Genomic DNA, 25,192 nt, shown 5'->3' on the forward strand with positions numbered 1-25,192 from the left:
TGCCACGCACATATGCACACACCCCACTCACCCCCCACATGCACACACACAACCCCCACTCACACACATGCACAGACACACCATGCACACACACCCCACTCACACACATGCACACACAAGTCTCCTGTAATCACACAGCCAGCCCTCGGTGTGTGTGTGTGGTACACTCATCTTGCAAAGGGTATACCTGGGCCCCTGGCCAGTGGAAGGCTCCCAGCACAGCCAGGTGCAGTCCACCTCAGGCGTTCAGGGTACATGGGAAGAGGCTGCTATCCTGGGAGGCCTGGGAGGCCCCTGCTCTCAGGGACTTCCCTTGTTCCCTGACAGCCCCCAGTGTTCCCTGCTGATACCTGACCATCAGTTCTGGGGTCACCACAGCCTCCAGCTTAAAGAAGGCCTCGGGGGCTCCCAAGTGTGTCATGGGTCTCCCAAAGGCAAGACTGGGTGGGGCCTCCCCCCACTGCCTGGGAAGGTAGTCTATACCCGGCCCTGAGCTGCCAGGCCCCGTGCCTGGGAGTGGGCCAGGCCATTGGGTCAAGGGAACCTGCCAGGAGGTCCTGTGCCTGCGTACCAGGTGAACACTAGAGGCCCATCCACGCAGGACATGTGGCCGTGCCGATGGGCAGGGTGGGGGTGTCCCGGGGGTGCCAGTGACCCTGGGTGTGAGGGGACTGGCCCTCCCTGCTGCAGGGTGAGCATGCACACCTTGCACATCAGTTAGGGTGTCTGATGAACCAACGTTGTGCTCATGCCCAGAGACAGTGGCTGCAGAAGTAATTCAATGAGCGTGCTGAGACAAACCTCCCTGGCGGTCCCTGGGGAGCTAGATGATTAATTGTGGGGTGTTTTCACCTGGCAAAGTGGCTGGGATCCAGGTATGTTTCTGAGGCTCCTGTGTGTGTTTAATTTTAGAAGCCCCCTGGGCTGTTAATTGTGCATGGCCACATTCCCCGGCTCTCCTCCCAGCACCTGTCAGGGCGCACCTTAGACTCCAGGTGCAGGTCCAGCCAAGAGCTTGGCAAAGGAGACAAATGGCAGCTAACAGGCCACTTAAAGTTCTGATGAAAACATTTTTTTAAATTAAAAGAAGTATAAACCCATCTCAGATGAGGGAAGGCAGAGACTTTCCTCACCTCGTTCACCTCCTGGAGGTCTGTTTCTTTTTTTCTGTCTCCCTTTTGCTTTCAAAAGGCATGAAGGGGTCCAGGGGATCCCACAGGCCCACCTCCCCACTTGGGGCATGGGAGGCCGCACCTGGAGTAGAGGTATGCCATGAGCCCCAGAGGCGTGCCCGCCTGCAGGACGCGGGCCTTCCTCTGCTTGCCGCCACGCGGGTGCTTGCTGACGTTGTAGAAGATGAGGGACGAGGACTCATCCAGGGGGCTGAAATCCAGCGTGTCGCAGTGGGCCGCAGAGATGTTCACGATCACGGGCAGGGCGCAGGGCTCCAGGCCCCACCGCTCCGCGTACATGACCTGTGTGTGCAGGCAAGCGAGCTGCCTCCGTCTGGTTGGTCTGCTGCCACCGGGTGCTGGCAGGACCCGGGTGCTGGGTCACCCTGCTACTGACGGCGGGGGAGGGGGGGCAGGGGGGCGGTTAGGGATTCGGGCCGACTTGCCTGCAGGTACTTCTTGACCAGTCCCAGGAACTGCACTTTGCACTTCATTTCTTCCAGCTGTCCTCTCAGTTTGGACAACATGGTCTTCACCTCGGAGCCTGGGGGCGGGCAGAGTTGGCACAAGGCGGGCCCCAGCCCCCCGGAGCGCCTCTGCCCGGCCCCGAGCTACCTTTACTGCGCTTCTCCTTCTGCAGGAGCTTCTGGTAGAACTTCAGCGTCTTCCGGTAGTTCCTCTTCTCTATCAGGAGCTGCTGCTCTAGCTCCTGCCACGAGACAGCCCGTGAGCCCCGCCTGCGCCCGCCCCGCGCGCCCCGCGCTTGCGGGCGTGGTCGCGGAAGGCGGCCTCCCCACAGGGCCCGCACAGAACCAGAGCGCGGGACACGTCCCACGCGGGGACACCAGGGTTCTCACGGGACCTCACAGGGACGCTGTCGTCATCCAGCCACAGAAACGGTCTGTGTGCGCCACGGGGGACGTGAATTCCGACGAGGGGACTAGGAAATGTCGCCGAAGTGGGGGTTGGAGGCTAGCAGGGGACCTCTCGGCAGCACCACTCTCGGCGAATGGCAGACCCAGCAGGGACCCTGCAGGTGGACACACTACCCGGCAACGACCAGGAAGGTTTCCTCCTGCCCCGGCAACAGCCCAGCCAATGAGAGACGCTCAGGGCCCAGCCAATGAGAGACGCCCACGGCCCAGCCAATGAGAGACGCTCAGGGCCCAGCCAATGAGACGCCCAAGGCCCAGCCAATGAGAGACGCTCACGGCCCAGCCAATGAGAGACGCTCACGGCCCAGCCAATGCAGCCCCCAGTTTACTCCGATGGAGGTTTAGTTTACAACAGGTGCCCCAACTCCCCCATATGAAAGAGCCTCCTCTTTGTTCCCAGGTCTTGCCTGTGGTTTTTGCCCTAGTTTGCTTCTGTATGTTGCCATTCTCTGCTTTCCTGAATAAACCGTTTTTCTGGTAAAGTAACTGTTTTATTATGAAGTTCAACACAACTGGGGGCAAAGATAGTATCTCAGTAAATTGGTATTTGCAAAGTAGATCCCATTGAGCCACTTAAAACAATGAGGGCAGAAAATCGTTGAGGCAGCTAGTGGCCTGTCCCGGCTTCTTGACCGTCCCCCACCCCAGGAAAGCCAGGCCCCCCGCACGAGGAGGGGGTTGGGGTGCAGGGGCCGCGGCTTGGGCCCCGCCCTGGCCCACCGAGGGACTGCCCTTCCGGATAGGTGTCCAGGACCGCTTCTGCCTGGTTGGGGGGACGGGGAGCTGGCCCGCGCCTCTGGCCTCTCTGGTCCCCTCTGGCCCCCCAGCCCAGCCGAAGGCCCTAGCTGCCCCGCGAGGCCCCTGCAGGACCCCCACGCGACCGCCGGGGGCGCCGCGTCCCCGCACCTGGGTCCCCGAGGGTGGGGATCCCACCTGAGGCCCGGCTGCCCAGCTTGCGTGGCCGCCCCCGAGGGACCCCCACGCGGAGTCCCTGCCCCAGACTCAGGCTGGCTAGCCCCCGTTCCCACCGGGCCCCTCGGCGGTGCTGCGCGGGGACAGCGGCCAGGACGCGTGGCCCCTACTGCTCGCGGGCAGTCCAGAGAGCCGCGGTGTCACGGTCTGCGAGGGTGCCCAGCATCAGGGGCCCCAAACCCCTCCTGGAGAATGTGCATCTCCCAGGAGGGTCCACAAGCTTGCTTGGGGTGGGGGGAAGTTCCCCGAGCTGTGTCCTCCAGTGAGGTGGGTCTGGGTTCTTCTCTCACCCAGAGGGACCAGGAAACCCTCCCTTGAAGGAAGGAGCGGACAGATGCAGCCTGGCTTACTGCCCCCAACCCTGCAGGGTCCAGGGCTGAGGAGGGGTGTGAGTCTGGAGCGGTGAGGGCGCTGGAAGCCTGGTGGGTCCCTGGGAGGGGGCCTTGAGCTCCCACGGGTCTCCAGCTGGGGCTGTGAGGTTGCCTGTCCCTGGGGGAGGAGGATAGGTGTGGGGTGGGCACAGTGAGGGACCTGGCTAGGGCCAAGAACCAGAGGAAGAGGCAGAGGCCCAGGGATCTCTCAGACTCCCAGGGAAATAACTTCCTGTTAGTAGGGTTCAAGGTGGCCCCAGGGCCCTGAAATGGCCACACTGATGGGAGCCTTACTCTGAAAGCCAAATACACTCCGGTCTTCATTTGGGCACATCTAATCAGCTGAAACCCAAACAAGCTTTCCCCTGGTCTCCTCTAACTACAAGGGACTTTGCTTCGTTGGTAGCACTTATTTCTGTACAATTTTGTGAAATTAAAAATGCAGGTGGTGTTTTTATTTAAATATTGGAATCTCTTCTATCTGATGGTTTTACTGAAAAGGTGGTTCATGTGGCTGTCTTCTTCATGCTTCTGTTTTATTTATTTATTTTTTAAAGATTATATTTATTTATTTGAGAGAGAATGAGAGAGAGAGAGCATGAGAGGGGGGAGGGTCAGAGGGAGAAGCAGACTCCCTGCCGAGCAGGGAGCCCGATGCGGGACTCAATCCCGGGACTCCAGGATCATGACCTGAGCCGAAGGCAGTCGCCTAACCAACTGAGCCACCCAGGCGCCCCTCATGCCTCTATTTTAACGGTGGGGTAGCAGATGGCCACGCCAGGTGGTAGGAACCTCCAAGCCTGGGGCAGCTGTGGGGCAGGGGCTGTGCCGGTGTTGGGGGATGTGGTGCAGACTGAACACAGAACCACCTTCCTCTCCCACGTCTCGGTTGTTGAATCGGGTCCCCCAAGGCCTCCAGGACCTTCTCCAGCTGGGCCACGTGCAACCTGCAGGGGCGGGGGGTGTCACACACTGGGACGGCAGGCAGTCTCCGTGGAAACAGGTGTGGAGAACGCTGATTTCGAGCACAGCGAGAGCCCCACATGAGGCAGACGTTTGGGGAGGAAGCCTGCTGAGCACAGCTCATGTTGCCCCAAAGCTGCTGAGACATCTTTTGGCTGGGATTGTGTGTGAGGAGAGTGAGGGTCTGACGTCGCACACCCTGGCTCCAAATCTGCCTTCCCGGCTCGTCAGCCCGAGGACCCAGTCGCTGGTCACCAGGGTGGGGGATAGAATGAGTGCCCAGGTGTGTGGGGCAGAACTGTATGCGCAGGACCTGCATGCGCCTCCGACATGGGAGCCACTGGCCGTGTGTGGCAGCTGTAGTATTAAAAGGACACGAGAATGTCCATTCCTCTGTCTCGTAGGCCACACCTTGAGTGCTCAGCCACACACGGCCGGTGGCTACCCGGGGGATGGCACAGATCTGGAACGAGTCATCACTGAGGACAGTCAGTGGGAGGGCGCAAACCCTGACCCCGCACAGCTGTGTTCACAGACGGACTCATCTCTGCCCTCGGGAGGTCTGGTTCAAGCGAGGCCAAGGGTCTCTGCAGTCCCAACCACGCATGCTTCTCTGTGATTCTCCCTCCCTCCCTTCCTTTTTTTCTTTAGATTTATTTATTTGAGAGAGAGAGCACCGAGAGAGGGAGAAGCAGACTCCCCCCTGAGCAGAGAGCTGGACATGGGGCTCTATCCCAGGACCCTGAGATCATGACCTGAGCCAAAGGCAGCCGCCTAACCGATGGAGCCACCAGGCGCCCCTAATCCTGGCTCTCTGAAGATGCCACGACCCTGGCTGACATCCCCCAAAGCCTGAAGAGGGGAAGGACGGCCCCGAGCCCTGTGTTCCTGGGCTCTCCTTTTGTGCAGCTCAGGACCGCCATGGGGAGGGCACTCTCTGAGGCCACCCTGCACAAGGCTCTGTCCAGCCCCCTCGCCCTCTCGCACACTGTCCAGATGCTGATCCAGACCCCTTCCCCCAGAGAGGGCCCGTGGGACACACCTGCTTCCCACTGGAAAGGGGGGCTCACACAGACTCCAGGACTGTTTCGACTGATTTTAAAACTAAATCTATGTGAACTAAACTCCACACAAGACAGGATAATGGAGAAGACACACGCGAGCAGGGCTTCACCACGACCATACTTGGCAGAAGCACAGCAAACCCGACCACAGCTGACTTGGACTGGCGAGGTCTAAATAAAATACTTAGGATCATTTGCGTTGAGGTGCTTCCCCTGGCCTAACCCAACGAAGGACTTCCCCCACAGGATGATGAGAGAAGGAAGTGTGAACTATCTGATGCACAAGCACACACAGCCCTCTCCATGGACACGGGCCTGAAAGCTGGCCAGTACTGAGGACAAAGAGAACCACAGTCAGAAGGAAGCCGGAAAGCCAGAACTTACAGAGAGAAGAGGGAGGAACCGAAATCAGCACCACTCACCTAAATACTGAAAGCAAAGCCTGTTTTAACAGCCAGTGAAGGGCAACAAAGCCCCTCGGGACAGCTTCACAGCCCGGGGCACCTGGGCTGCGGCACGAGGAGACGCGGGCACTCAGCCCGCACTCACGGCAGGTGCGCGGGGCGCGGGGCACGTCGGCATGCGCTCGGTGACCAATGGAGGGAACCCGGTGCCCTCCAGCCGCTCTGCCCACCCCAGCGCCTGGGCCTGCCTCGCACTCGCTCGGTTTGGGTAGCGAATGTGAAAGTGTGACCAATAGTTGCTTTACACCTTTCCAGTTTGCCCAAAATGCAGCGGGTTCTCAAAGAGAAACACGAAACTACGGCGGCCTCGTCCAGCCGCTCCCCCCCAACCGCCGCCCCCGCGCCCCATGCAGGCAAGGGCGCAGGAAACTCACCTGTCTGCATTCCGGTTCCAGGAGAGACATCTTCCCCAGGTGAGCAGGAACAAAAGGGAAAACAGGGTCACTCCGAGTCACTCCACATCATCCCTCAAACCACCTGCCTCCTCCTGACTGTGCCCCACCCGCAGAGTGACCGCAGAGTGACTGTGGGACCGAGCCTGTTTCAGAGATGGGAGGCCCAGGCCACCTCGTCCCAACCACACGGTCATGGTCCACATAAGGGCAGCCACTGGCCGCCGGCACTCTTCTGGTCTGAGCTGGCCTCTGAGCCCACTTTCAAGAACAATCTGAGTGTGGTGCAGGGGTGACCTGGGCTCACCAGTGGGTGCATCTCCCTGCAAGGGGCCGCCACCCTGAGGAGAGCACAGGACTGAGGAAAGGGCCCCGTCAGCCTACAGCAGGCTCTCGCACACAAAAGAGCCACCCTCTGCGGTGCTGAACACAGGGGCTGGCAACAGGGCAGTCCGTCCATAGCCGTCCATCATAAAGACGTGACTATAGTCAGCAGGCGCGACCTGTGATGTCAGAGGATGACCTACGACATTGGAGGACACACCTGGACTCTTACCATCCCCCCTTCCCCACAACTCTCGGATTAAGCTGTTGGGGAAGTCGGTGTGGACACAGTGAGCTGCCTCTGAAAGGGCCACGTCCTCTGTTATGGGGCGTGGGCGCCCTCAGCCTCCCCGTTCCCAGGTCAGCGGGGCTCCTGTCTCCTGGTCCAGCTGGAGGTTAGAGTCACAGGATGCTGGTGGGGCCGTGTGCACGGATTGAGGGCAAAGGAAACTCCGCGGGATGCTGCCTCCGTCTCTTCTCTGTTCACTAGGATTCAACTAGAATGACATCTGTAAGCACCGGTTCAAGTTCCCAAGGCCAAGGGTCATCCTCTCCTTTTTTTTGTTTTCAACTATTTTTCTAAAAGATTTATTTATTTATTTGAGAGAGAGAACATGCGCGCACAGTGGGGAGAAGCAGAGGGAGAGAGTCCCAAGCAGATTCCCTGCTGAGCGCGGAGCCCGATGTGGGGCTCGGTCTCATGACCCTGAGATCACGACCTGAGCTGAAACCGAGAGTCGGACGATTAACTGACGGTGCCACCCAGGTGCCCCGCTCTCAACTAGTTTTTAAATTTTTATTTTGAAAAGTTTTTTGTGACAAAATACACATAACATAAAATTTACCATTTTAACCATTTTTCATCATGCTTGGCATGAAGCACATTCACCCCGTTGTACAACCATCCCCACCCTCCATGTCCGTCTTACAAGAGGGAAGCTCTGTCCTGATCAAGCCCCCATCCCCTCCCCCCGCACGGTCTCTGTGAACGCGGTGACTCCAGGGACCTCATGAAGCTGGGGCACAGAGTACTGATCCTTCCGTGTCTGGCTTTCACTCAGCATCAGGCCCTCGGGGCTCCTCCATGACGTGTCAGGGACCAGCCTGTCCCACTGTGTGCGTACTCTCCATCTCCACCCATCCGTTGATGGGCACTTGGGCTGCTGTGAACCAGCTCTTGGAGGCCCTCCTCCCAGCTCTTTGGGGTGGACACCTGGAGGTGGACTTACTGACTTACGTGGTAAATCTAGGTTTAATTTTTGGAGGAAACTCCAGAGTGGCTGCGCCATTTTACATTCCCACCAGCCATGCACGAGGGCTCCAGTTTCTCCACATCTCGCCAACATGATATTTTCTCTTTCTTTTTTAAATTTTGGTAAGAGCCATCCTACCGTGTGTGAGGTGGGGTCTCACTGTGGTTTTGATTTGCTTTTCCCTAATGACCAGGGATGTTGAGCATCTTTTCATGAGCTTTTGGCTATTTGTGTGTCTTCTTTGGAGAGACGTCTATGTAAGTCCATCACTCCTTGTTCAGCTGGGTTCTTGGGTTGTTGCTGTTGTGGTCCCTGTACATTCTGGAGATTAAACCTTTCTCAGATATAGGATTTGCAAATGTTTTCTGCCATTCTGTTGGTTGTCTTTCCCCTCTGTTGACGGCGTCCTTTGACGCACAAAAGGTCTGCGCTTTGATCGAGTACAATTTTTTTTTTTTAAAAAGATTTTATTTATTTATTTGACAGAGAGAGACAGCGAGAGACGGAACACAAGCAGGGGGAGTGGGAGAGGGAGAAGCAGGCTTCCCGCCGAGCGGGGAGCCCGATGCGGGGCTCGAACCCAGGACCCTGGGATCATGACCTAAGCCGAGGGCAGACGCTTAACGACTGAGCCACCCAGGCGCCCAAATCTTTATTTTTTTAAAGATTTTATTTATTTGAGAGAGAGAATGAGTGAGTGAAAGAGAGAGAGAGCACAAGCAGGGGGAGTGGGAGAGGGAGGATCAGGCTCCCCGCTGAGCAAGGAGCCCGATGCGGGACTCGATCCCAGGACCCTTGGGATCATGACCTGAGCTGAAGGCAGACGCTTAATGACTGAGCCACCCAGGTGCCCCGAGCACAATTTTTCTATTTTTACTTTTGTTGGTTGTGCTTTTGGTGTTATATCCAAGAAATCATTTCCACGTCCAGGGTTGTGAAGCTTCTCCCATTTTCTTCTACGAGTTTTATCATTTTAGCTCTAACGTTTAGGTCTCTGATAATTCAGTTAATTTCTGGAAGTGGAGTACGGTACAGGACTGACTTTATCCTTTCGCAGGTGGACACCCTGTCTTCCCAGCACCGTGTGCTGTGAAGACTGTCCTTGGACCACTTGCTGGTCAGATGGTTTGTCAACAATCATCTCACTACGGGCTTATTTCTGGGCTCTCCTATCTGTCCTGCTGTTCTGTACGTCTGTCCTCATGCCAGGACCGCACTTTGACAGCAGCAGCTCTGTAGCAAGTTTTGGAATCAGAAGTGTGAGTCGTCCACTTCCGTTCTTCTTCTTCATGATTGTTTGGCTAGTTGAGGTCCCTTGAGATTCTGTATGAATTTGAGGATGAGTTTTTCTACTTCGTCGAAAACCATCATTGGGCCAATGCTCTTTCTAGCTCAAGGATCTGTATGAGTGTGGACGTGCAGATGTTTCACACTCTGAGTTAGAACACTGTTCTGTGTTATTTCTTTTGCTTCTCAAACTGCTCTGGCTCTGGCTGCCGGGGGCCCTTCAGCTGGTTCCTCTGAACTTCGACGTGCCCCCATCATGGGTTCTTTTTTTTTTTTTTTAAGATTTTATTTATTTATTTGAGAGAGAGAATGAGATAGAGAGAGCATGAGAGGGGGGAGGGTCAGAGGGAGAAGCAGACTCCCCGCCGAGCAGGGAGCCCGATTTGGGACTCGATCCCGGGACTCCAGGATCATGACCTGAGCCGAAGGCAGTCGCTCAACCAACTGAGCCACCCAGGCGCCCCCATCATGGGTTCTTAATCATTTCCTCACTTTCTGGCCCAAGATGGCTCTGGCTTGCTGTCACCGGCCTTGCCCCAGTCCCAGGGTCCATGATTTCTTCCAGGAGCCCTGGTCCCTTTGACTGGAGGATGGCCCTGGAACCAGGACCCTGGCACGGGCCGTCTCTGCTTCCAGGCCCTCAGCCTACACAACTAGGAAACGTGCGGTGCGTATTTCAGGGAAGCGTTTTAGTTCCCCACCGCCCCCTCGGAAACCGCGTCACGGCACTCACTGTCCACGGGCCCTCTCAGTGACGAACATTAGGATCCTCAGGACCCTCCAACGCCAGGACAGCCCAGGGTGTGGAGGACCTGTTCCACTCCTGCTTACGAGGCCTGTGCGTGTGGTGGGCTGTCATGAGCTGCGGCCCCATCGCTGGTCCCACGACGGGGAGTGTGATGTGGCTTTCTGCCTCTTGTGGGCGTTCACTTTCTACTTCTGGGAGAGGCCATCGCAGGTAGAAAGCTGCTGGGGCGAGAACATCTAGCAGCTCCGAGTAAGCTTCATCGTGTGCAAATACACGTTACAGAAAAGGAAGTGGGGGCGAGGTCCGCAGGCCCCTCCCGCCCCCCCAGAAGGAAGGAGCTGGTCAGGGGCTGGGAGCCCTGGACTCTGATGCAGCGGCGCGGAGCTGCCCTGTGGTCTGAGCTCTGTGCTCCCGGCCCTGACAGCCTACATGTGGGCCCCCCTCCATGCCAGGGCCCCACCAGAGGCCCCTGCCAGGCCCCGAAGTCTGGTGCCCGTGATGGCACATGCAGGGGATCACAGCATGAAGGGGGGGCAGGGTGGGTCCACAGGGCATGGCCCCCATCCTCACGTGTGCAGGCCGAGGGCAGGGCCCTGCTCTTTTTCCAGCTTGGGCCTGAGCAGGGACACCAAGTTCAGGCAGTGGCAGGAGATGAACAAGGAGGGGGCCCCGGGGGAAGGTTCAGATGGTGCTGTTAGGGCCGGGAGCGCTGCGTTCCTGTGCTGCTCCTTGGAGGCCAGAGGAAGTGAGTCATGCGGGCAGGTAGAGGCACCAGGAGCAGGACGCTTAAGCACTGATGGGGTCTTTCCCGACTGCTGTCCTGGAGGGTCAGGCCTTGGGCACCAAGGCCCCAGTGGGGGCTCCTGGTCACAGGGGAAGGCTGCAGCCCAGGTCAGAGCCGCTGGGTATGGGGGGCAGGGGCCCAGTGGCAGGGGCAGCGACTGTGGGTCCAGAGCTCTGTGGGGTGCCCTCACCCAGGGGCTGCCTGGCCTGGCCACCCTCAAGTTTGTGGGCTCGTCTTGCCCTGCTGACCAGGGAGAAGCGTAGGCTGCCCTAGCTGGAGGGACGCTGCCCACCAGGGAAGCCCAGGCCAGATGACCCCGGGGTCTGGCCGGAATGCACCGCCGCGGGCAAGGCATGAGGAACAGGAGGCTGTCTGGGAGGAGGGGGCTCCACCTGCCTGCCCCCCAACCCACGAGACACGGCCCGAGGCCAACAGTCACCTGGCGCTCATATGCCCAGCTAACAGAGAGAAAGGCCATGTCCTACCCGAAATGTGGAGGACACATGCAGATGAGCACAGTACTCCCATGGAGGGTGCCCAGACCGGCGCGGGGGTCACTGGTGGTGGGTGGGGGCCCAGACGTGGGATGCAGGGAGGGGCTCTGAACGCACCCCCCACTGCCTGAGTGACTGGGAGCTCCTGTTGCGATGCGGGACTTGCCACCCAGGGCGCCTCTGCGGCCACGGCACCCTCTTCCCCGACATGGCCAGCAGTGGGCAGCGGCCCGGGACTCACCGGGCTCTGGGCGTCCACGTCGGTGGCCCCGCCGGCTCTCTGCTTCACCAGCTCCTTCACGTAGCTGGAGACGTCGGCGCCGAAGCAGTCCGCCTCGTAGAAGGCGCTGCACCAGCCGGGGCTGCAGCTCTGGAGCTCGGCCGGGCCTGAGTGAGCAGCTGGGGCCCCCTCCTTGGGCCTGGCCAGCCGGGCCACTGCCTCGGGCCCCGGGCCCCCTCCCTGCTGCCCGTGCTCTCCGGCCTCCTGCTGCTGTTCCCGCTCGCCTCTGACCGACTTCTGAGGCCGGAATCCCACCTCAAAGTTACCCCGTGAGAGCTCGTCCGTGTCCACATCGGACAGCGCCGGGGACGGGCAGGGGGCTCGGCTGACGCGCGCGGTGGTCAGTTTCTCCTTCCCTGCACAGGGGAGGAGGATTCCACTCGGAACTCTAGTTCGTGTGGCAGAGTCCATCACTAATTGTTTATGGAGAGGCTGCTCGTGCTGAGTCGGGGACGCAAGGCCTCTTGAGACGGCCGGGTGCCCCCCTGCTTCTCTAGCGGCCCAACAGGGTCCTGAGGGTTCAGGGTGGTGGTCCTGCATCCCAGGAGGGTCCCTCAGATCCCCTCCCAAACACAGGCTGTCCCGTGGGGCCGGAGTCCAGAGAGGAGACCCCAGGGGTTGTGACCTGCTTGTGCAGAGAGGAGCACAAACAAGGCTGGACCGAGGGGCAGAGGGGCTCACTGGGCACAGTCACTTTGCTCCTAAACTTCCTGGGGCATGCACGTGGTAGAAAGGGTGGGAGGAGGGTGCCTGTCCACCTGCTCCAATGCCCATTACGTGTGATCATAGTCATGCAACCTGATTCTAAAGCCATGTCCCATTCAGACGGGATTCTGTGAAATTACAAAGGCTTCAGTTATCTTGGAGCCCTGCGCTAACATTCCAGGAAAATAAGCCTCAGAGTCTTTAAATGGCACATGTTTCTAGGAAAGATGCAAAGAGTCCCCGATCACCAAGCTGTTGGCCAGTGATTCCAGAAGCAGAAGCGCCCTCCCAGCCCCCAGCCCACTGGACTCCTACTCGCCACCCACCTGCTGGCCTGGGAGAGCCCCGTTCACAGCACAGAGCCCCCAGGGGAGGACAAGCCCTGCTCTGGGGTCTCTGAGGGGACACTGGGGGGTCCCAGGGGCAGAGGGGAGCCTCTCCTGTAAGAGGGTCAACACAGACCCTGCCGTGGAGAGTTCTTGCCCCCAGAGCCCATGTCTCTTACCTGCTCCATGCAGCGATGGCCTTTTGCTGGACAGTGAGCAGCCACTTGGAGTGCTGGCCGTGCTGCCCTCGGGCTGTGACCCAGCCTCCTCCGAAGCACTGTCATCAGAAGGGAAGACATTGCAGGCGCCCCCTGGCCCCTCCCGGCCCCCCCCACCCCGCACTGCCTTCCAACAGGAAACTTTCGGCGGATGTGCAGAAGCCCCACTGAGGCTGCGGTGGGGGCCTCCAGTGACCCCGCCCCGGCACCCCAGACACACACCACTCTGAGGCCCCATCCAAGCTTCCCAAGGACAACCCGACTGCAGGCCACAGGCTGGTACAGAACACCGTCCTTCCACAGTAATTAAGGGGCCCAAATCTGTGGCACAGGGCTTCCTGGGCCTTTGTTTCTGGAGGTCCCTGGATGGCCCTTCTCCATGCGGCAAGAACACGGGGGTGCGGGGGGGGTGGGGTGCTCGTCTCCGTGCTCTGTTGACTTGTCTGCACAGGAGGGGAGCACAGCAAGGATCCCCCCCCACAGCTCCCGCGGCAAATGCGAAGTGACGCCCCGTCCTACCTGCCTGGGGCAGCCTCTGGAGGCAGACAGGGCTGTGGGTGTGCCCAGTGTCAAGACACTGGGGTCCAGGCATGGTCCCGCCCCCAGGGCCACCGCCACCCAGTCCATGGCAACGGAGCACCCGGGCACAGTCTGTGAAGGCGCTAGGGCCACGGGGCTGGGCGGGGGCACCGGGAGAGGGAAGCCGCCCGTCCTCCAGAGGCCATCACCCCACGTCGGCCATTAGGAGGGGAGCTGTCACCCAGTGCTGACCTGGATGACGGGGTGGGGGCAGATGCTGTTCCCTGTGGGGGCCTCCTCCCCTCTGGGCTCCCGGTCCCTTTGCCTCCTCAAGCTGGTAGCTGAGCAGGGATGTGCCTCCCACACCCTGTGAGCCCACAGCCCTCTCTTCCTGCCCAAAGGAGCCCGGTGCCCAAACGGAAAGCTGTGGGTTAGGGTGGGCTTCAGGTCCAGCGAGAGGGACCCGGGTGGGTGGCCAGTGTGGGGAGCTGGACTTCAGGGGACAGGACGTGTGGGGAACACAGCCGGGGGCCAGAGGCGGCAGAACCAGGGCCGTCCGGCCTGGCAGGGGACCCCAGGGTGGGGGAACCCTGGGGCCTGACGAGGGGGACTCACTTCTCGGAGGGGGACATCCTCCCATTCACCACTTTGAAAAGACTCTGCAGCAACTTCTCCCCCCAGTAGAGGTCACAGAACTTCTCCGATATGGCCCCACAGAAAGTGGCGTAGGTGAGATCTTTCAAGGCGTAAATATATTCCCCTGGGTTTGCAAAATGGTAGCGGCCAGTCACGATGTGGGCTAGCATCCCCTCTGGGTTCCCTGCTCTCTACAGCTGGGGATCAGGGTGGGGGGGAAGCCGGGGCAGCGGGACCAGGCCCTGAGACCCTCTTCCTGCCTGAGGCTCTGCTGCTGGCCGACCCCCCGGGGTGTAGCTCTGCCCCCTGAGCTCTTCATGCAGATGGATGAGTGCGGGCCCCAGGTTCCCTTCACACTGATCCTCCCCCAGGGCACTGTGTTCCCCCCCACCTCTCCCTGGTCCTGGGGCTTCTCTGGGGAACCCTGTGCCCACCCCCCCCATGATACCCATGATCAGAGCCTCCAGCCCGTTGTCCAAGTAGCCGTCGAAGGCAAACTCCTCCTGGATGAGGCGCATGGCCTCCTGCAGCGACGGGCAGGCTGTCCTCTTCGGGAGGGCCGAGGCGTCCACACCGGACAGACAGAGCTTGTGGTCTGCTGGCAGGGGCCGCTCGGGGTGACTGTCTGGGGCCAGGCCATCCTGCTCTGGGACAGAGGTGCCTTTGGGGCTGTCTGGACTCGCCTTGGCCAGGGAGGGGTCCCTCGGGGCTGATGAGGGACCCCGAGGCTCCCGGCCTGCGCCCTCGGTGGCCTCGCTCCTGGGTGGCTTGGCTCGGTGACTCGGGTCGTGGTGGGCTGCACTGGACGCTGGGGTTCCAGGTGGGACTGGTTGGTCTGGCCCTTGCTCCATGGGAGGCGCCTGTGCCTTCAGGAGTGGGGCAGCCGTAGAAGACTCGGGCATCGCTGGTGAAGCCCCCTCCGGGCCAGGGGGTGGGACGCAGGGGATCCCCTGGGCCGTGTCTCTCGGCACTGACTCCCTGAGCGGTTCTGGGGCTGCTCCCTGTGGTCCAGCAGCAGGTACTGGCCGGTCAGGAATCTTCTGGCTGGTGGTGGCTCCATGGGCCTCGGGAGCCTGCTTCCCATCGCCCTCCCCGTCCCTGAGAGCACAGAGAGAAGGAGGGAGCACTCGGGGTGGCTCAGGGACCCTGCCAGCTCTGGGGTGGGGGTGCTCACCTGGCATCACCTGCATCTGGGACCAGCACGACGGGCTGGAAGTGTGTGGCCGTGGCGGTCAAGGCGGCCGGCAGCACCGTGGCCCCTTCGCGGCAGGGGGGTTGAGAGGGCCCAGGCCCCTGCACCACCACCAGCCTGGTGTCACCGCCGACCCGAACAAAACCTGGGGATAAACTCTGCGTGAGTGCAGGCGGTGTGGGCCGGCCCTGCAGACCCCCGGAGTACCCCCCACCTCTGCCACAAAGCTGCCGCCCCCCATGGGGTGCCCCCCCACGAGCCTCCAAGGGGACTTCCAGAGACCTGAGGTGGCCGGAGGCAAGGGTGATGGAGCTGGGAGGGCGGGGCCGGGTGGGGGAGGGTGGGAGCGATGGAGAAGGCCACAGACAGGACCAGGGGGTCGTCCTCCTGCCGCAGGATGGGGTTACCGCCCAGACAGGGCAGGAACCGGTCAGCAGGATGTGCATGTGGACGTGGGAAGAGAGTGGAGGGACGCTGGGGTTACACCACCTGCTCTGGAGGCCGGTGACATGAGAGTGACCGGGCGGCTGGAACAGAGGAGGAGAGTGAGAGCAGCAAGGCCGCCAGGATGTTCTGGACACCTTGCTCCGGGGCCCAGTGGTGCCTGCCTGTGGGTGTCCACTCAGGGCTGGGGGTCAGCAGTGGGAGCGGTTGTGGGGTTGGGAGGCAGGAGACGCTGGGCCCTGGCGGCCCACCTGAGCTGGGCCTGGGGGTGCTGGGGTTCAGTTCAGCCACCGAGAGAGCATTCTGGAGGCTGATCGTCTCTTCCTCCTGGTCAACCTGGGGCAGAAGGACACGGACCGCCCAGTCAAGGTGACACCAGGGACCCAGAGGTGCAGACTGGACACTGGGCGCACTCCCTGACCCTTCAGTGGCACCCCCAGCCCACAATGACTCACGCAGCTGGGCTCTGGGCATACCGCTTCCCAGTTCAACGAGGTTTGGGGAGGTTTCTAGGGCCTGGGCGGCTTATAGCACCGTTGGAGACCCTGGGCTTCTCAGAACTCAAGCTCCCACAGGTTGCCGGGGGGACTGTGTTGTGCCTTTCTGCCATCCAAGGGCCCCGCCTGGGTCAGTATGCTCAGGAGGCCAGCAGGCACATTTATAAACCATGCCGGCTACCTGAGGGTCACTCCGCAGGACAGGCCCCCGCCCCACACACGCCAGGCCATCACCAGAGATCGGGGCGGGGCTGCCGGCCGGAGCTCCTCTGAGAGCGAAGGAGAAGTTACCACCTCTTTCCTAAACTCACTGCACATGGACAGTAAACAGCAAAAAGCAAGGAGGGACCCTCATCTCTCCAGGGCCCCAGGGCAGAATGAGGGGTCTTCACCCATGCTCTGGAAGTCCCCATCTTACCTTATAGGTGGATGCCCTCAGGTGAGCTAAAATCTTTCTGCTGTCCATGCCCCGCTGTAGGAGATAAGTGCTGCACATCTGCAAGAAGGACGAGCCCTGTGTCCAGGTGCTCTGAAATGCCGCAGGCTGGGCAGCGGCCCCAGGTCATTCCAAACGTGGAGGGGAGTGCACCTCAGGCTGGGGCCCTTCAGAGAGTGCTCGGTGGCTGGGAGGAGGGCCTGGGGGCTTCCTGTACAGGAGGACCCCACAGGTGTCGCTTCCCAGGGAGAGCTAAGCAGGCCCCACGTGGAACGAATAAAGACCCAACAGAAATGGCCACAGCCCCTCCCCAGGCCCCTGCCACACTGACAGCCATCTGCATGGAGGGGCGAGGGGCGAGCCGCAGTCTCCGGGGGCGGGGGCCCCAGGGCTGGAGAGGAGGGGCACAAAGACACATGACCCTTTCCAGCCGGACTGTCTAAGAACTCTAAGAAAGGGAGACGTTAAGACCCATAGCAGAATTAGGGCAGAACCACTCAGCCCTCACATGCACAGACAAGACAACAACCCCCCAGACTACAACCTAAAAAACAGGCAAGAGAACAATTCTGTAGACAATTACGATTAACTGCAACTTGACCCAGTTGCCCGGGTCCTTTGTGACCCTGACAACAGGGCAGTGGCCGCCTGCAGGGTGAATGTGGATGTGGCCCCAGAGCCATGTGCTGGGGCGTTAAGCAGATTTGAGGCCCACGGTCTGCCGTTCCTTCTGTGCCCTCAGTCGAGCTGTTCACTGGCCAGCTCTGGGGTGAGGGGTGGACACTGAAAATGCAGCTGACCCCCACGAACTGACCCTCTGCAAGCTCAGACATTCTGATATTTGGGGACAGAATGTCACCGATGAGAACTTCTATTTTTCCTTTGGGGTTATGGATGGTACTGAATGTGAAGATAAAGATTCTTCCCTTAAGCCACCATTTAAGGCTCCCCCACCCACCATGGACACCTCTACCATTTCCTAACTGCTGGTGAGAAACCACAAACAACTCTCGGCAGAGAACGCCCCCCTCCAAGCTCTGCACGGAGGCTGCGTGGCCCAAGTGCAGGGATGGCCCAGACCCCTTGGGGTTCCTGTCTGGAAAGCTGTTTGCTTCCGCCAACTCCGGGCAGAGGCTGCGACCTCCCCACCTTAGAGCGTTTACTATCAAAGGTCACGACTGTGAACTTCCTCTGCCCTCGAGGTGTCTGTGCCTCTTACAACCCAGGATGTACCTGATGCTCTGAACCTCGATCTTCAGGAAGGATGGGGCCCCAGGCTCCCAGTGTCCGTGGGACGGCGGACATGGCCACTTCCCTCCCCAGTCCCTCATTCTCCCTGAAAACACCCAGCTGCCTCCATGCAGATCTGGAGTGGAGTGAAGCTCCTTCCCTTGCCGTCCGTCCATCTGTCCGTAGCTACTCGGTAAACTGGTTCAGCATTGTAGCTAATGTCTGCCGAGTTTCTCTTTGACATGAGAGCTCATCCGTACTTGGCCGAGCAGGCCAGAGAGGCCCAGAGCCGTTAAGCAACCTCCCTGAGGCCACAGAGCAGTCAGGGGCAGAGAAGGCCGCACAGGGCTTCTCCCTCCGGGGGTGGCCTTCCCGTGGCCTCTTGATCACTGAACCAATCGCGGGACCGCCCCACACTTGTCCAGCTCTTGGGAGGGTCAGGGAAAGGGAGGCAAGAGGACCCTCAGAGGAGGTGAGGGAAGTTGGGTTGTTGGGGAGAACTCTGCTCCCTGCTGGCAGGGGTCAGGCTGGCCCCAGGACATCCCCTGCCCACTCCAGCCGGGCGAATGCACTGGGGACACCCGGGTGGTCTGGCAGGGGCCAGGGCAGTGAGCAGCAGACACTGTCCGCCACCTGTCCACAAATGAAACCCATGGCCCTCCCTGTCCAATGCCCACTTTTCCGGGAACAGGAGCCTGGGCGCTCTGTCAGCCATCGCCAGGCCCTGGACGGTGACCTGGGGTCCCAACGGCAGGTGGTTACCTTGATGGCCTCAGCTGTGCATGGCCGCTCCTGGGCACTGCGTCTGGCCATGTCCAAGAGGAGGGTCTTGAGCCTGCGTGGCAGGGCCAGCTTGTGGTCTCGGGGGACGCTGAACTTGGCTGCTGTCCACAGGACTGCGGCCACACAGTACACGGAGGCCTGGGTGGAGAAAAGCCCCGCCCTGCTCAGCAGCACCTCCCTACCCTGGGCTCCCCCAGGGGCACCCCAGGCACTAGCAGGACAGCCACTCCTGTGGGGACCCCTGCCGTGCACCGCCTTGGAGCTTGGAGGCCCCAGCGAGACCCCGAGTCAGATCTCCCAGGGGCCTGGCCTGGGGACCTGCATGTTTACCAAATACCCACGGTCTTCACCCTGAAGTGTGAACAGCTATGACTTGAGGCCTCAGCGGGGACCCTCCCACTTTCACGGTCCTCAGGCAGGTGGAGGCCGCAGCTCGGGGGTCTGAGGCCAGTGGCCCCCGAACGAGTGGGGTGCTGCTATATGGCAGACCACAGGTTTCTGAACAAAAATACCCACCTCCACAGACACACATCTGTTTATTCTAAATGTCCCTGGTGCAACACACAGTTTAGAAATAAGGAAAGGTGTCACACTCCTGTTTAGTAAGTTCCAGAGAGCCAAGGATCTCCCCGGATGTGCTCACGGATTCTACCCAGTTCTTGTATCCGAATCCGCCTGTGTCAGACAGGTGGCTGCCACACGCCTACGGTTGGTGTTTTCATTTGACTCAACAGGCGAGATGGAAGTGGAATGTGGAAGGCCCGGTCGGAGCTTCGCTGCGGTGAGCGGGTGGGCTCTCTGCCAGCGGCCTCGGCTGCTGAGGGTCTCGGGTGGGTCCCACAGACACGGCACACTTCTGCGTTCAGTCACACCGTGAACATTTCCTCTGTCACTTCGTGAGGTCGACGCCACTGACAAAACCTGGTTTCCGCGTGTGCCCATCTCCGAGGCATGAATGCTCCCACGTGGCCAACACCAAGCTGCCCAGGTGGCGCGGGCGCTCGGGGCTGGGGAGAGCGGCCCCACCAGCTAGGAGCACAGATCACCGTGCGGGACAGTCACATAATGAGGGAGTTATTAGCTCTAGATATTTATTGACCTTTAAAAAAATTCAACTATTTTGAGATCATTATAGATTTACATACAAAGAGATCCCGTGTGCCCTGTACCCAGGTCCCCACAACAGTAACATCTTGCAAAACTGCAGGGCAGCATCCCAACGCGGATGCTGGGTTGACACCATCACCATACAGCACGCTTCCGTCATCAGATGTGTCCGGCGACCCGAAGCCATGTTCTTAATCCCTGGCAACTACGAGTCTGTTGTCCGTTTCCATGGTTGTGCCATTTCACATAAATGGAATTATACAATATGTGACCTTTCGGGATTGGCATTTTGCTGTGAGCATAATTATATGGAGATGCACACCCAGGCTGCTGCCTTATCAACACTCTGTTCCTTTTACTGCTCAGTAGCATTCCATGGTTTGGACGGACCCCCACACGTTCAACCGTCCACACATCTGGGCTGTGTCCCATTTGGGGCTGTTCTGAATGCAGCTGCTGTAATCATTCATGTGCAGGATTTTGTGCAGATGTTAAGTCTCATTTCTCCGGGACGAACGCCTGGGAAGGCGGTTTCTGCGCTGCAGGGCAGTTACATGTTGAGTTTCTGATGAAACTGCCAAAAGGGCTGCGCCCTTTCACGTGCCCACCAGCAGTGACCAGGAGCTCCTGTTGCTCCATCCTCGCCAGCATCTGGTATGGTCAGCGTTTGGGGTGTTAGCCATTCTCATCGGCGGGGAGTGGTGTCTCCTTGTTTTAATGTGCAATTCCCAAGTGCCACATGACGTCGGACGGCTTTCACATGCTTGTTTACCATACGACATCTTTGGCAAGGGTCTGTGCAGATCTTCTGCCCACTTTCTAACTGGGTTGGTTTTTAAATTATTTTGGTTTTTTGTTGACTTTTAAGAGCTCTTTGTATATTTGGAATATAGATGCTTTATCAGGTGTGTGTTTTGCAAATATTTTCTGCCAGTCCGTGGCCAGTCTTTTCACTCTCTTAAAGTAGCTTTTGCAGAGTAGAAGTCTGAGGTTGTCATGGAGTCTAACATGGACTTTCTCTTTCCCGGACTGTGCTTTTGTGTTGTGCCCAGAAGTTACTGCCGGATTCCTCCTAGGGGCTTTATTAAAGGTTTGCATTTTACATTTAGATCTATGATCCATTTTGAGTTAATGTTTGTGAAAAGTGCAAGGTCTTTGTTAAGATCCGTTTTTTTGTTTTTTGTTTTTTTGTTTTTACATGTGGACATCTAGTTGTTCCAGCACCATTTGCTGAAAACTGTCCTTTCTCCACCGAATTGCCTTTGATCCTTTGTTAAAACCAGTTGACTATATTTGTGTGGGTCTATTTCTGAGTTTTCTGTTCCGTTTTGGGTATTTGTCTTTTGCCAACAACACAGTCTCAATTACTATTGCTTCACAGTAAGTTTTAAAATTGGGCAGTGTCAGTCCTCTCTGTTCTTCTTCAATATTGTGTTGGCTATTCTGGGTCTTTTGTCTTTCCACACATACTTTAAACTCAGATTGCTGATATCCATGAGTAACTTGCTGGGATTCTGATTGGAACTGCATTTAATCTATACATCAAATTGGGAAGAACTGATATCTTAACAGTATTGAATCCTATTCATGAACATGGAATATCTCTCTATTTATTTAGATTTTTTAAATCAGAGTTTTGTAGTTTCCCTTATAGATCTTATATGTATTTTGTTAGATTTATATATGAGTAATTTTTTTGGTGTGAATGTAAATTGTACTGTATTTTTAACTCCAAATGCCAATTGTGCACTGCTGGTAAACAGTAAAGCAACTGACTTTTGCATATTAACCTGCTATCCTGAAATCTTGCTGTAATTGCTTATTAGTTCCAGGAGATTTTTTGTTGATTCTTTGGGATTTTCTACATGGACAATCATGTCACTTGTAAACAGAGACAGTTTTATTTCTTCCTTCTCAATCTGTACACATTTTCCTTTCTTTTCTTGTCTTATTCCATTAGCTAGGACTTCTAGTACGATGCTGAATGGGAGTGGTGAGAGGGACATTCTCCAGTTTTACCCCATCTTAGAGGGAAAGCATCTAGTTTCTCACCATTAATTATGTGAACTGTAGGTTTTAGCAGATATTCTTTATCAAGTTGAGGAAGTTCCCCTCCATTCCTAGGTTGCTGAGAATGGCGGATTTTGTCAATAGCTTAGCATCTCTTGACATTAACATGATTTGTCTTCTTTAGCCTACTGATGGGATATGCTAGATTAATTGCTTTCCCATTGTTGAGTCAGCCTTCCATATGTGGAAAAAATTCCCACTTGGTCCGCTTTTAATTTTGATGAAGTTCATTTTGCCCACTTTTCCTTTTGTGGAAAAATTTATGGACACTGCTTTTGGTGTCAAGTCTAAGAACTCTTTGCCTGGCCCTTTATCCCAGAGATTTTGTTTGATTTCTTTCATCAGCATTTTGTAGTTTTTAGCAGGTAAGTCCTGTGCATGCTTGGTTAGATTTTCATGCAAGTATTTCATTTTTTTTGAGTCATTGTACATTTACATTAAGTTTACATTTTATATTTTAATTAAATTTATATGTATTTAAAAATTTTTTCTTTAGCTAAGACAACAGAAGAGATGATTTACTGTACACGTTACATTCAGCCACAACTGAGAACAGAATCAGTCCTGAAAGTCACAGGTCCAGGACAAAGGACCATAAGGGACTGTTTTGGTATGAACAAAGTGGGTCTCTCAAAAGTGGTCATTGTGATCATATGGCGATGGATGTTTTAGATCCACTGAGAAAATTCTAGAAAGTAGGTGTGTTGTCCAACAGTTTGTAACAGCATCCCTGGCCTCTGGCTTTCCTTGTTTCTGCTCCTGCGGCTTCATGGATGCACAAGTGAGCACTTCACTTGGACCTTTGCTTCAACTTCAGCTTGTGCATTTGCTTCTTCCTCCATGTGGTTCATGGCCCGGAGGTTTCCAAGATGGTGCTAAGGCTGAGAGCAAATGCACTGTATTTTTAATTTTGGTGTCTGCATGTTCATTGCTAACATACAGAAATACAATTGATTTTTGAATGCTTATCTTATATCCTGTGACCTTTCAGAACTCACTTATTCATCCCATGGGCTTCCTTAGAATTTTCTACATAGACAGTTATGTCTTCTGCAAATAGTATTATTTCTTCTTCCTGGTCTTTATGCCTTTTGCTTGCTTTTTTTTGCATTATTGTAGTGGCTAGAACTTCCAGCACTATGTTGAGTAGAAGCAGTGATAGCGCACACCCTTGCATTGTTCCCAATCTTGGGGGAAAGCATTTCGTCTTTTCTCATTAAGTATGACGTTAGCTATAGGGTATGTGTGTGTTTGTGTGTGTGTTTGTAGATGCTCTTTATTAAGCTGAGGAAGTTTCTTCTATTTGTATTTTTCTGAAAATTTTTTATTATGAATGGGTGTTGAATTTTGCCAAATGGTTTTTCTGCATCGATTAAATGTGATTATGGGTTTTTTCTTTTTTAGCTGGTTAATATGTTGGACTAATTGATTTTCAAATACTAAACCAGACTTGTATCCTTAGAATAACTGCGACTATGTCATGGTGCATAGTTTTATATATTGTTGAATTCTATTTGCATATTTTGTTAAGGATTTTTGCGTTTATATTCATGAGGAATGTTGGTATATATATTTCTCTATCTATCTATCTATCTATCTATCTATCTATCTATCTATCTATCATCTATCTATCTGTCATCAGTATACATTGACAGTATACAAATTGGCTTAATAAAATAGACTGGGAAGTGTTCTCTCTTCTTCTGTCTTCTGTAAAAGATTGTGTAGAAGTGGTATTGATTTTTCTTTAAACATTGAGTAGAACTCTCCAGTGAAACTCTGGACCAAGAGATTTAGTTTTTTAGAGTTTTAAAATTATAAATTCAATTTCCTCAATAGTCAAGGGCTATTCTGGGCGCCTGGGTGGCTCAGTTGGTTAGGCGACTGCCTTCGGCTCAGGTCATGATCCTGGAGTCCCGGGATCGAGTCCCGCATCGGGCTCCCTGCTCAGCGGGGGGTCTGCTTCTCCCTCTGATCCTCTTCCCTGTCATACTCTCTGTCTCTCATTCTCTCTCTCTCTCAAATAAATAAATAGAATCTTAAAAAAAAATAGTCAAGGGCTATTCAAAGATCTATTTCATATTGGGTGAGTTGTAGTTTATGTTTTCTGAAGAATTGGTGCATTTCATCTAAGTTGTCAAATTTAAAGAGCTGTCTGTGGCATCCATTATTTGATGTCTAAACGGTTTGTAGGGATATCCCCTGTGTCATTCCTGATATTGGTAATTTGTGTCTTTTTTTCTTTTTCTTTTTCTTCTTCTTTTTTCTTTCTTTCTTGCTTGCTTCCTTTGTCAGTTTTGCTGGAAGTTTTAAAATTTTATTGGTCTTTTCCAAGAACCAGCTCCTGACTTTACTGGTTTTCTCTATTGTTATTCTATTTTCATTGATTTCTGCTCTCATCTTCATTACTTCCTTCCTTCTGCTTTGGGTCTACGTTGCTCTTCTTTTTGTAGGTTCTTGAGGTGGTAGCTTAGATTACTGAGTTGAGCTTTTACCTCTTTTCTCACATATGCATCTAGTGCTATGAATTTCCCTCTTAGGCCTGTTTTGGCTGTGCCCCACAGTGCCAACATTGCCCTCTGTTGATTGTCTTTTTTTCACTCGGTTTGAAATCTTCCTGTTTCTTGGTATGGCGAGTGGTTTTTGGTTGAGACCTAGACATTTCCATGTTGTAAGACTCTCGATCTTATTTAACCTGTTTTACCTGGCTTTCTCTGACAGCACAGTCAGGAAGAGGGGTACCATCTCCTTATTGCCAGGTGGGGGCAGAGTTCAGGTTCTGTATTTGGCTCCAGTTGACATCTGAGGAGAGGGCTCCTCCTCATGCTGGACAGGGGGTGGGAGGCCGGGCCCCCATTGGGCCTCCAGTGATACGCCTCTGGCTGGGGGTGTAGGAGTACATCCTTTCTGCTCCTCCCCTGCCTCCATTCCCGGCGGAGGTGGGGGTGGCCTGGTTGCTGCTCTCCATGAGGCCTCCTCCCACAACACCTGGCTGGGAGGGGCATTTGCTACTGCTGGGGGTGGGGGGCGTGGTGTGGGTCCAGGCTCCCCACATGGTCCCCACTGGCCTCATGGGCAGGGGTGCTCATTATAGGCTGGTGGGGATACTCAGCTTTCTCTGGCAGCACCAGGTGGGGTCTTTGCTGGCCTGGGTGGGCCCACCCCTTCCCTTGCCACGTCCTCTGGCTTGACAGTGTGGCTTCTGTGTCCCCATTTTTGAGGCAGAGGGAGGAAGCAGGGCCCTTGCTACCGTGCCTTCCTCGGCCTGAGGTCCCGGCCAGGCTGCCTTCTGCTCTCTACCTCTCAGACTTCTCATTCTTGTGTTAGGGATGTGGGGTTTCTAGATGTACGTTGGGCGAGTAGGGAAGTGGAGTTCTACCTTGGTTTTGAATATCACTTACCCAATTATAAGTTCATGCAATTTTATTTTATTATTATTTTTTAAAGTAAGCTCTATGCCCAATGTGGGGCTTGAACTCATGACCCTGAGATCAAGAGTTGCATGCTCTACTGACTGAGGCAGCTA

The 25,192-nt window shown here is 56.0% G+C and overlaps 1 protein-coding gene across 1 annotated transcript in view; it reads right to left on the reverse strand.

Moving 5' to 3' along the window:
- Positions 1 to 1,081: 1,081 nt before the first annotated feature.
- Positions 1,082 to 25,192, reverse strand: part of LOC115936563 (kinase non-catalytic C-lobe domain-containing protein 1-like) — a 49,177-nt gene continuing 25,066 nt past the window's right edge. The window contains exons 10-21 of the mRNA XM_081823278.1: positions 18,469 to 18,627; positions 16,459 to 16,536; positions 15,795 to 15,879; positions 15,082 to 15,244; positions 14,356 to 15,005; positions 13,887 to 14,031; positions 12,714 to 12,811; positions 11,465 to 11,859; positions 6,316 to 6,345; positions 1,788 to 1,881; positions 1,625 to 1,716; positions 1,082 to 1,481 (exon numbers count right to left, since the gene is read on the reverse strand). Coding sequence (XP_081679404.1) covers positions 1,185 to 1,481; positions 1,625 to 1,716; positions 1,788 to 1,881; positions 6,316 to 6,345; positions 11,465 to 11,859; positions 12,714 to 12,811; positions 13,887 to 14,031; positions 14,356 to 15,005; positions 15,082 to 15,244; positions 15,795 to 15,879; positions 16,459 to 16,536; positions 18,469 to 18,627 — 2,286 coding nt within the window. The 3' untranslated portion in view covers positions 1,082 to 1,184. The remainder of the gene's footprint in view (positions 1,482 to 1,624; positions 1,717 to 1,787; positions 1,882 to 6,315; positions 6,346 to 11,464; positions 11,860 to 12,713; positions 12,812 to 13,886; positions 14,032 to 14,355; positions 15,006 to 15,081; positions 15,245 to 15,794; positions 15,880 to 16,458; positions 16,537 to 18,468; positions 18,628 to 25,192) is intronic.

This window comes from Leptonychotes weddellii, chromosome 6, assembly GCF_054177405.1.
Source record: "Leptonychotes weddellii isolate Sample4059 chromosome 6, ASM5417740v2, whole genome shotgun sequence".
NCBI classification, from domain to species: Eukaryota; Metazoa; Chordata; class Mammalia; order Carnivora; family Phocidae; genus Leptonychotes; species Leptonychotes weddellii.